Raw genomic sequence first — 12433 nt, forward strand, 5'->3', positions numbered from 1 at the left:
ATTTTCACACCCTGATATTGTGAAGCTGGAAGCTGATAGAAACTCAGCTTTCCCCAGAAGTCTCCTAAGGGCCCTGCTGAGGGCACGTGCCAGGAGGCAGATGGGAGAAGGATGAGAAGCTCAGTGACAGGCCAGGGGCTGCTGCATTTTGGCTCTGGGAGCTCCTAGTCCCTGCCTCTCAGTGTTTTCCTTGAAGAAATTATTTCTCCTCAGCTGAGAAGCTGACAGCTGGGAACTGTGAACTGCTATTTCTGATCGAGGCAAGATCCCACCTCTGAGGGACGGACAGGTTGCTGCCAAGTCCGGAGCACCGATGCTTGCTTCTCTAAGGAGCTGTTCCATCCTCCTCCAGACTCAGTAGCTGCCGCTTCTCACAGAACTGCCAAGTTTGGACTATTTCCCCCCAGTTTTTTATTTTCACTGCCTTGCCGTATGCACTATCTCCTTCCACTTCCAGCAGCAGTGGTTAAGTCGATCTTCCTTTTGTGTTTTCCCAGCTTCTCTTCTCAAGTGTTTGAAACATGCCAACATTGTATTGCTTCATGACATTATCCCGACCAAGGAGACACTAACATTTGTCTTTGAGTACATGGTGAGTTGATGTTTTTCTAGCTTCCTGTGGAGCTAGTACTGGGAAGTACTGGGAAGTGGCTGCATAATGAATTTACTGCATTATGAGATATCTACAAAGAAATGAGTTGTAATCCTTTAGTGCAATGATTGATTTTCCTTCTTGATCTCCTGTTTCCCAGCCACACAGCCTTACTCTTTTCTTTCTGTATATGCGACAGCTGTATGCAAAAATGATGCCACATCTTGTCTCCACTAGGGTGGTAGACACTATTTACCTCCATTTCTGCCTTGACAACACAATAAAAGTACTGTTCTTGAGCCACAGCAAGGACAGGAAATAATGATATGAGCTCACATCCCAGTTGGGGTCAGATTTGGCACTGACTCCAGCGGCTCACCATGACCAAGCTGCAGGTTGCTCTCATGGGGAGGGTAGGATGCCAATAAAAAAGTTCTCCATGTGAGTCTTGCTACTTCTGTTGCTTTTGCTGATAGCTATCAACCAAATTACAAGAAAAATACAGGGGCTATGTCTTCTTACTGCAGCTCTATGATTAATTCTGGCACAAGTATGAATACTGTTAACTATCAGCTTCAGGTCATAAACTACTAGGGTGAGATAACAGGTCAGCCAGGTTCCTGATTTGACCCAGCACTTAAGCACATCCTTGCGTGCTGCATCAGATCAGATGTTCACCAAGGTGAAAGAGACACCTTTGTAGTGGTTGCATATTTCTTCCATTTACAGAAGAGGCATTGTTGGTAGAAGCATTTTACACCAGTAGCTTTGCCTCAAGTTCTCCTCTTTTATTTAGCACACAGATCTAGCACAGTACATGGGCCAGCATCCTGGAGGACTTCATTCGTGCAATGTTATGGTGAGTTCCCTAGAAGACCAGTATCCCTCAAAGCATGAGGAAGTGTTATTTTCCACTTGATCACTGTAAATTACTAATATTTATATGTTCCATATATGACAAAAACTTTGAAGAAAAGCTGCCTTTGATGAAGATGTAACAACCTCCCTCTCAGTCTCCAAAGCCTTTTTTTGGTTAGCCCCTCTTCCCATTTTCTGATCCTGCAAGAGGACATTCAGCTTTTGTGAACAATGACATCCTGTGGCAAGGAAATCTCCCTCTACACAAATTTGTATCCTCTTATCATTAGAATATATTATTCATCTCTCTAAAAACTCTCAAAACTCACTCTCTCCTACAACTATCTTCATATTTACAGTCATTTAAGTCCATTTTGTTTCTACCACAGCTTTTTGGGATGGGTTGACTGGACCTGAGCACAGCTGAAGATGTACCCTTACATTATAGATTGATGTTATAATAGTCTCCTACTCTCCTTTGTATGCATCTTCACATTTAATTAACTTTCAGGATTATTGCTGCATACTGACTTAAGGTTTCAGTGTAGATGTCCTCAGTAAATGCCTGGGTCCTTTTCCTGAGCAGCTTCAGTTAATTTATCTTACAGCTGTCAACAATAACTTTGTACCTTATCAAACTGCCTATTCATCTGACTTCATCAGATCTCTCTGAAGTTCCTCACTGTCACTTCTTACCACAGCTAATCTAAATACTTCTGTCATCTTCGAATGTTGCCACCTTGTTCACATCTTTTTCCAGATAGTTGTTAAGCAACACCAATTCTAATGAAGTTTCTTGGGGCCTCAGATTTTAAACATCTTTAAAACTCAGATATGTCCAAGATGCAGTCTTGTAGTTTTGGCACAGATCTCAAGGGCTCTGCTACCAGGCAGGACTGTAAAGCACAGGGAGTACATGGCTGTAACACGTACTCACTGGCATTTCTGTGAGTAAACACTAGGCAGCTGCTCTGCTTTCCTGTCCAAAATCCTCATTGTCAGCAGGAAATGAACTGCAAAATTATTTACTACTCCTTTAGGAGGGTCATCTAGCTTGCTTCATTTTTGCTGGCAAATTTTTTTTTTTTTTCTCTGAGTGATTCCTATCAAATAAGATGCAAGTATGCAGTATGTTACAGGGACACTTTTCTGGTACAAAAATGACCTATGGGTGTCACTGTTTTTCTTCCTCTTCAGATTAAATTTCTGGTAAAAAATATCTTTCCTCTGGTGAAGTCTAATTACTTTTGCTGTGTTTTGTTTCTATCCACTGTCCAACTTCATACCTTGTTTCAGCCCAATTTATTTTACCCCAGGCTTCTTTACGCTGCCATGGTGGTTGGAGTTTGATATTTCTTTCTTGCTTGCCTGCTTTCTTGCTTCCTTTCTTCATTCATCATATCTTATATGCTATAGCTGTTCAAATCAGGTCCTTGTGTTTTCTCCCATCTTGAAGATAACAGTTCACATTGTCAAGTAAGTCAGTTCACTGGTACAGCTTATACTGGGAAGAGGTGGTGTGTACAGCAGCCGCAGAACTCCCTCTGCTGGTGTCAGCTGGCTCAAATGGGCAAAACTTCCAGCTCCTTAAACTTTCATTTTACTTGGCTGTATGTCTTTGTCTTGAACACTGAAATCAGAATATCTGCTGTTCTGAAAGCTGGGTCTGTGTTTAGGCAAGTTGCGCTTGCTCCTGCAATCAATAGTCTATTTCTAAAGACAAGTTAAATTTCCAAAATGTGCACTTAGGGACTGCACTATAACTGCCCTCATGGCCAAATATTCCACCCCGAAAACATCAGAAAGCTGCAGGGCAGTCATACCCCACCACAGTTTTCTCCTCCTCAGTGAGCTCTACTCATTTGGGGGATTTTTACCAATTTCTTAGTTGCTTTGTCTCTGCTTTGTTCTAGGAGTTCTCCTGAAGTTCAGAGTTTATGTATCAATGCAAAGTCACACTAAATCATTTCAGGTTTTTGCTGGCTTTTTCTAGCTCTTCATGTTCCAGCTTTTGCGCGGCCTGGCTTACATCCACCAACAACACATTCTTCACCGAGATCTGAAACCCCAGAACTTGCTCATCAGTTGCCTTGGTGAGCTCAAATTAGCTGACTTTGGTGAGTCACAGTTTGGATACTGCTAATATATCTGCTTAGACCAAAGCTTTAGCATGCATATAGATCTGTATCCACAGCTAATTAAGGCATAAAAGCAAAACCTCTTACTGAACTTCAGGAAACTATTTCTGTGGTCAGTCCATCCTTTCTTGCCTTTATACTGATAGGTGCAGGGAGTTACCTCGTTTAAGTCAGAGCAATTACTGCCACACAAAACTGATTCAAGAGAATTGAGAATCAACCTGTCTCTTCAGAAAATAATGTAACATGTAGAGTCCACCACAAAGTGCTGAACCAAAAGGCTTTCTTGGCATTGGCTTGAGATGGCTGCTTCAGTCACAAATGGTAAAGCCCTGCACAACACAGCATATTGCTTGATCTGATGTGCCCCAGAGGTATATTCCAGACACACTTTCCTTGTCAATTGCTTGTAAACTGCATTGTGATTGCTTGTGTTTAAAGATCCAAGAGAAAATAATGTCCTGTTTCCAATTATTAACACCTATGCGCTGCACAGGTAGAAGGACTTTTTTGTTTGTTTGGGTTTGTTTGCAGGCCTTGCTCGTGCCAAGTCCATCCCCAGACAGACATACTCCTCTGAAGTTGTGACACTCTGGTACCGTCCTCCTGATGTGTTGCTTGGAGCTACACATTATTCTTCTGATCTAGATATCTGGTACTGACCAATTTCAAAGCAGCTGGGGTCCCTTGGGAAAAATCATCTTTAGCTGAATTAAATTAAGTCAACCAAGTTACAGCAGATACAGTCATAAGTAGAGGAATTAACGCCTGTGAGCAGAAAATGTGTGAGCAGTGGGGAGTTTTGTACTGCTGGGTTCATAGAACTTTGGGGGAATGATGCCACTACATCTCAGTTATGGATTTATATAAACCTCATCCGATAATATTTATGAGATATGTACATCTCAATTGGTAACATTTATGAAGCACTTTCAGGTCTTGCATCAGAACACCTTTGCTTAATGCACTTACTGTTTTGTATCTATGTGGTCAGCTGAGTCAGCGGTAGCTCTCTACAGCAATGGCTTTGTGAAGAAACAATGGACGCAGTCACAACCGCACCAACAATGACTTTGGCCTTGGTAACAAAAGGTGGCATTAAAGGGTTTCTGAATGGGTCTGGAGATAGAAAGGTGTCCGAGACTTTCATTATTTCTGTGATACTTTGTCCTTCTTCTCAAATAACATGTCTCAGATGCACTCTGCATTTTGTACAGGAGAAGGGCTGTGTTCTGTTAAAGCCTTCTTACCTTATAAGCTCTATCCCAAAATCTTAATGTGGCTGGGAATTGCAGGAAACAAGCCGCACGTTAGCAGAGCTGAAGGGAGAGCCGTCTCTGAGAGCAGGCAGAAAGGGGAGGAGGAGGAGCTTCACAGGGGTCCCACTGGTCCTTCTGGGCTGGCCTGGATGTGTAGCTGGGCCCTAGGGTTCATCTGCCTGCTGGCTCACTTCTGCACCAGCCTGAGCCAGCTTCCAGCACCACAGTCCTAACTTATTCATGGACAAAATGCAGCTCATGAAGTTGCAGGAGACCACCCTTATTCTGGGCAATTTTACATCTGTAGATAGTACTGCTGCTTCACCCTTTCTCCAGACCAGGTAATTTTCTGCCTGTGCCTGACACACCGGGACTTTTCTTAACTGCTCTGCAGAGTCAAAGGCTGGGAAAGGGTGGGAGCGCAGCAGGCTGAAGAATGTGCAAGAAGAGGGCTGGGTAAGTTTACAAACAGCAAAGTTCCAAGTCTTCTCAGGCTGTATCGACCTCCAGAGATCTGTAGCTTATCGGTGACTCTGATGGCCTAAGCCTGGAGGGAAAACAGGATTTTTTAGTTTGTTCATTTCCCTAGGCCTGCTGCTAATTTAATTGCTTAAAGATTTCTCCAAGGAGGAAAACCTTGCTAAATTCTAATGGGTTCCAGCTGCTAAGCCAGTCTAAATAGTCCTGTTTTCTCTCCCCCTCTACCTGTCACCTCTCCCCTCCAGACAGTCTCTCAGGAATGTCTGCTGAGTTTGAAGAAGACGCCTGCCTAGCAGATTGGAGGGTTTGTATGAGGCAGATGCTGGTATAAGCCTGTTGGGTTTTTTTCCCTGAAAGTTGACCCCTGTCCAAAGCCCCAGCTACACATAGAAAGCCTGACATTTCTGCCTGTGCAAAACCAACATCCCCACTACGTAACTCTGCTCTAGTGTAATGAATAGCAACATAGGAGTGGTATACAAAGATCCCATCCAGCACTCTGAGCGGCTCTAACAGCACAGTACTCTCGGTCCCACTGAACTACATTCACACTATAGGCACCTTTGTTATAATGCCTCCTTATAATAACAACATTCAAAGTGTTTGCCCTAAAGAAAGATGTCATGCTGAGAGAATAGAGAGTACTTCAGTGAGCTCTATTCAGTAACTTCCTCTAACAAGAGTCATTTATTATCTTGATGTACACTGCATTTAAGTTCAATTTTTGTCTATTAGGAAATAATGTGAATTCACACAGATGTTACTTGTCTATTGGGAAGAAAGGGAAAAAAACCCTATGTCTTTCAGATGCTGCAATTTACATGAAGGCAGGTCAGAATGCCCTTGGTAATGGCATGAGACAGTGGGTGTTAAAGCCTTGGTTTAAAGAAACCAATTATAACAAAATAAAACATTATGGCAATTCATGCATAGTGTGCTTGAGCAGCAATACTGTCAGTGGGAGGCACACGGGAAGTGAATGAGGCCTTGAATAGATGAAGTAAGAGATACAGAAGGAGAGTCACTCGCTCCTGGACTAACTAGAAAAGCTGCTTTAATCTCTCTGTATCTTTTTTCTCTCTCTTTCTCCCTCACTATCTCTTTAGGACTTTAGAAGATTCAATTAATGGATTTCAGGGAGACTAATGTTTCAGGGCGATTACACTGCATATCAGAAAGACTTTTTTTTTTTTTTAAACCACCATGCTTTATGCACGTGCCACACTAGTAGCTGCTAACATCACGAGTGCCTTAAGTCATGGCTTCTTTTCAGTTGGGCTTTCCTTGTATAATCTTCCATTAAAAAAAAAAAATTAAAAAAATTTTAAAAATCACAGGAATCTTCCTAGGTAGATTCATGTAGACTAGGAGTTCCTGTGTAGTCATTTAACTTGGACCTACCATGCCCACTACAGCCTTCTTTCCAGCCTGATTCGCATTGCCCTGCTGTGCTAAACTGGGACATACAGGCTAAGGGCTCCCCTGTACAGACCACGCTTGGTGAGGAAGAAGAAAAAGGATATATTTCTGGTTAAATATAGAATTGCAATCTCCCAATGACAGAAAAACTGTGGAGAGGGAACTCTGGGATGCCACAGAGATATCTTAGATCTTAATCCTGATGGAATCGCCTCTCCACTGTGTGATGCAGCACTGCAGGCTGAGGGGTAAGTGCAGTGTTCAAAACTGCCCCAGGGATTGCAGGCAGATGCAACTGTGCTGTCTGAACCAGCTCTGTTTACACTCACTAAATATCCCTATAACCAGTTATACCTCTCCTACTACTTTAGCAGTCACTGTCTTGATTCACGTGCATATCTGGCACATGCTGAAACATCATGTCTAGGCCTCTTTCCAAAAGACCCCCTGCTCTGCCCTAGCTCTTCCCAAGGCAGCTATATGGGACTGAGACCTTTTGAGAAACTTGTAGACTGGAAGGGGTAAGAGGACCTAAGAAATGACTATCAGAGAGGTAAGAAGGAAAAGGGGAAAAACAAAACAACACTAGGTCTAAATCTTTAGAAATATTTAAAAATAAATGTTTTTGAATCATCTTCAAGAACAGAAGGATCCTCATAATGCTGTCAGAGCAGTAACTGTAAATCCAGTATCTCAGAAGGAAAGTTGAGGCCTCTACTGAAAGGCTAATATGATGACTAGCATTAGTTTCTAAAGTCCTATTTTAACAGATAGACAAAAATACCTGGGAAAAGAGTGGAGTGCCCGTACATCAGTTGTTCTATCTACTTCTGGCCTTTTCTTTTAAAGAAAAGCATATTTCATCTGGAAACAAACAGAGATAGAAACAGTCATAATTGCCATTGATGAATCAATACAGTATCAAGCAGGCATTAAAGGCAGCTGGTTAGCTGAGTCTTGCTACAGGAAACAAAAAGCCCTTCCTTTCCAGCAGTTATGGTTGCTCTGATAGTTTTGTCTTTATTGGACACACTGAGGTTTAAAAGCTTCCAGAGATAATGGGAATAAACCAGGAATACAAAGGAGAGCTCTACCAGAAGGTGCATTTGCAACAACCCACAAGTTGTTCCTCTCCTCAAACTGACAGCTTGCCTATTAGTGAAAAGTCTGTTTCATTAGATTGGAATTTTTTAACTCTTTGCTCATGAGTAATTCTTAGCAAATGCTACCTGAATCTAGGAAAAAAGATTTCTGCTGTTGCCAGTCTAATGGCCATTTCTAGCTAGGATATCAGAACCCAAACTCTGGGTGAAAGACAGGATCATTTGCTCCAAAACCACATGGAACTGATCCTCTTCTCCCTACAAATCAAGAGTGCCTAAATTGCTTTATACAGTTAAACTTGTGCAATGGAATCAGTGGATTACAGCAGCCCCTGTGGTTGCAAAATAGGGTGAGCCATCTCAGCATGTACATCAGCTGTGAAAACAGAGGGTTGGTATGACACTGGTCTCAGTAGAATCAATCTGTGGGCTCCAAAATAATATCTAGTGATGTGGTAGTGCTATGAAATACAAAAAAATCTATGTCACAAAAGCTGTGGGTTAAGTTTCATGATGCCTGGAGCCTGTAAGAGCACATTAGACAAGCAAGGAGCTAAGCTCACAAGACCCAAGGTTAGGGTACAGGAAGCTAAGGGAAAGTACAGCAGAGATGTTTGTGAAAACAGCATTAGATATGGATCTGCAAACAGGCTTGGCATCACCTGATGCACAAGGATGACCAAAATGAATACCACAGATGAGCTGCATGTCAGGCTTTCAACTGACCACAACCAGGTGGAAAAAGCATCTACAGTATTGCAAAAAAAAGGTGCAAGAGGTAACACAGCAGTACAGATGACCAGAAAAGATTACCAGTTGCTCAGCAAGTGAAAATAATACTTTCAGAGCCTGTTAGGCAAAGCTGGGTTTTCAACATTTGAGCTTAAAGGACTCAAATTTGCTATAACCAAAGAAGATTGAGACTGAAGCCTGAAAAGTTGGAATGGGGCTTAGTGAAAAGACAGGAAACCTAGAAAAAGTTTGGAGAAAAAAGTTTAAAAAGTAAATGAGCAGAGTTTTACAGCATACAATAAGAGATGGAAATACTTGCAAATAGGTAAGTCTACCCTGACCACAACTATCTTATCATTTTTGCCAGCAGGACTAATACACCTTAGTAAAATTAAGCATTTTTTGCAGGGTTTCGTGCTTGGTTTTTTTAAGCTGGCTCATTTGCTTTGGCACAAGTGCAGAGAAGGGGATGGCATAAAAATAAGAACACTTTAACTTGCTGTTGTCACCAAGTTCTTTATGCTATGAAATCTTGGCTTCAGTTTTCCAGTGAAGAGCTAATTGCTTCTGAGGGAAAAATCGCTCTAGTGGTTAGTGACTCTGGGTTCTTTCTGCATCTAATGTATCCTTCAAGCCAATATAGTGTGTAGTAGTTCCCTGTTTATCTTTCCTGCTGTTATCACTCCAATTTTGCACCTTTTTCTCATGGAAAACAATGTAGTATTCCACAGGCTTCTGCCACGACCATCTTTTTAGATGGATTTGTAACAGGATACATTGAAAGAGACCTGAAACAAATTGTCTGGTGCTGGAAAAAAAGATGGTGCTTAGTGGGTTTCTTTTCCAAGGATATCACCTGTCTTCTCTTACTGGTGAAAGTTCGGGGTTTTTTTTAGTGGATGGTGCTGATGAGAAAAAGGAGATGGGAACAGCCTTGTGTGGAACTTTGACTGCTTTTTTTATTTTTTCTAAAATCCTGGAGGGATGTGAATGTGACGTATATCTGGTCTGGTCCCATCCTATTTGACTTGTCAGCTTTTTAATTCAAGTGTTTCAATCTGTCGGATTTGGATGAGGTTAATGATACTACATACAACTTGCAACAAGGGCCAGCTGCAAGTGCTTAGAACAGTGCTGCAAGACCAGGGATGTATAAGACGGCCCTTCCCAAAGGAAACCTTCCTGACTTCCCATAATCAGTAGGGTTTTTTATAATGCTACATCCTCCCTACCACCATACTGTAGAGTATATCAGTCTTCACTGAAGCCTGTATTTATTTACATATATACAGACACACACCCCCATCCTGCCTTGCTTCACGGACACACACACTCACTAGACAACATGAGGTGGGTGTACAATACTTAGGCATTAGACTGGTACTTTTCAGACTTGAGCTGCAATATATATAGGGTTTACAGGTTATATCAGAATTTCTGCATTTATAAATTGGGATTTCTAAATTTCCATTCCAACAGTTATCTCTCTTCCTTTCTCCCCTGCCCATCCCAACAATCATATTATATATGTCATATATGTGAATGAGTTAATAACTTGGGTTTCTTGCAGGAGTGCAGGCTGTATATTTGTTGAAATGATCCAGGGCCAGCCAATATTTGCAGGAACTTCTGGTACTCATGAACAGCTGGTGAAGATCTGGGCGGTGAGTAAAATATACCCTGAAGTGGGAGAGAAAAAGAATCTGTTGCTCCAGCCCCCTACTTAATTTTGGAGTCCTGAGCATAAGTCCCATGAATAGCAGAAATAATTTGGTTCAATCTATCTGCCACGTTCATAGCAGACTTTGTAACCCATTTTATATTTGGCAACTTTCTTACAGACACAGGAGTAAATCAAATGACTTTCCTTTGATGTTTGTCATCTCATCAAAAATTTAAAGCCAATTAAAGTGACATCAAATTGAAGAATGCATAAAAGGTGTGCAGGTACTGCAAATTCTATTCCTTCTTGTTAAATCCTTTACTTACTGTAAGATACAGCACACCGTATTCTCACAAAGGAGCTCTAATACTGCTCTTAAACTACCTTGAAAATTGCAAGACCCTGAGGTTTTTCAGAGATCCTTCTTCATTTTAACTTGGAACATTTTGTATCATCCAGTTTATGGTGCAGCCCTAGAGACTGCTTTGGCATAATGGGAAGTGTGAAATTACTTTATAAAGGCAGCAGTGAGAGCAGACATATTCAGGAGCCTCTTAAGCCATTTTTTCTGCTGGGGAAACTGAAACACAGAGCCACGTCGTTAGTGCGCTTGGTAGAATTGAGGCAGTTACCAGCACTAGCAGATTCTGTATGTTTGTGACTGCTCATTGCTGACCCTGTTACTGATTCGACAGGAAGGTCAACCTATAGATTCCTATTGGGTTTTGCTGTAGGTGTCTGCCCTTTCACACCTCCTCCCAGGGGTTTACTCTTCTGCATAGAGTGTTTCCCAAACGTGGGTCTTCGAAGGAAAAAGTACAGCAAACTGGAATTTGGAAAGTGGTGAGAAAGGACTTTATAGCCTCAACTCTGTGTAAAAGTCAGACTTTTCCTTCTTAATTCCTTCATCCAGAAACACTCCTGCCTGGTAGGGTTTTCCTATCTGCTTTTAGCTAGAATGTGATCAAAAGTCAGGCAAGTGGGTCCAGTTCTTAGACTTCAGTTCAGTCCATTTAAATAAATGCTGAATTTCTCTTCCATAGAGAGTGAAAAAAAAAAAATTATTGAGGAAAAAAAAAATCCATACTTGGCCAATTAACAGGGTTCAAAGCCAGGGCAGGGCCCAGTTTCCCAGAGTGTGAATGAAGGGTATCCTTCCACTTATGGCTCTGAAATCTCTGGATACATTTCCTGTGGTTTTGCACTTGGAGGGTTATAGCCCTATCGTCATTTCTCTGGTATTATAACTAATACCGTGATTAATAGGATTTGTGCTATAGAAGGCAAAAAAAAACTTATTTAAAAATCATGAGGAAGCTTTAAGAGCCATGAAATAATTAGTGCCTTTCACAGAAGGTTTTATGTTATTATACAGCCTGGAATGAGGGTCTGTGTTAGGCCAAGATTTCAAAGCTCCTTAGAGGCTTTCGATGCCTAACTTGAGATATTTTGCGGAGTGTGAGGTTCAGAACGGGGATTCCTACTGTTTTCTAATAATCAGTTCCTTTCATGTACTAATAATAGAGGCACCCTGCACTGGTTTAGAGACTGTCTGCATTTGTGTGCATGAGTCTCTATCACCCAGCATGCTTATCTCCACGTAGGACTGCTGGTTCAAACACCGTATAGATATATGGCTGGAAAATCCCCATTGTTTGTCCTCTTGAATCATCAGGACTGACTGTCATTTCACCAACATTTCTTCTAGAGGCAAGTGCCACCTTAAGCAGCCTCCATTCCCCATCTCTATCCCTGGCTGCTCATTCCTGCTCCTGTGTCACCTCTCACATGTGGGGCTACATGAACTGGGGAGCCTATAACTTGGTTTTCTTCCCAAGTTACTCTAAATGAGAACAGTTTATTTACCCAGTTCATCATCTGGCTGCACAAACAGTAGCACTAATGACCAGTAGTACTCATGAAGGGATGACACAGGAGCAGAACTGAAGAGGAAGGAGGTACTTACTTAGGCTGGCAGTGCTACTTATGGAAGTACGACCTGAGGGAATGCAAACTGCAGTGTCTCCAGTTCTCTCGTGGCATGGAGAGTAAGCAAACCTGACAAACTTAAGATCCATCACTCAAATCTCAAGAGATCGGGCATAGGTTTTGCATTCAAAAACTCCACTATATTGATTAACATTGTGCTGAGAAGGACTTCATGTGGGCTGGATTAGACTGCAGCATGC

At 41.8% G+C, this 12433-nt stretch overlaps 1 protein-coding gene across 1 annotated transcript in view; it reads left to right on the top strand.

Moving 5' to 3' along the window:
- CDK15 (cyclin dependent kinase 15) overlaps nucleotides 1-12433 on the top strand; it is a 36151-nt gene that overhangs the window by 5583 nt on the left and 18135 nt on the right. Inside the window, 5 exon segments of the mRNA XM_030018473.2 lie at nucleotides 498-592; nucleotides 1389-1451; nucleotides 3444-3567; nucleotides 4123-4243; nucleotides 10152-10245. Of these exon segments, the coding sequence (XP_029874333.1) occupies nucleotides 498-592; nucleotides 1389-1451; nucleotides 3444-3567; nucleotides 4123-4243; nucleotides 10152-10245 (497 nt within the window).

This window comes from Aquila chrysaetos, chromosome 6, assembly GCF_900496995.4.
Source record: "Aquila chrysaetos chrysaetos chromosome 6, bAquChr1.4, whole genome shotgun sequence".
In the NCBI taxonomy this organism is placed as follows: domain Eukaryota; kingdom Metazoa; phylum Chordata; class Aves; order Accipitriformes; family Accipitridae; genus Aquila; species Aquila chrysaetos.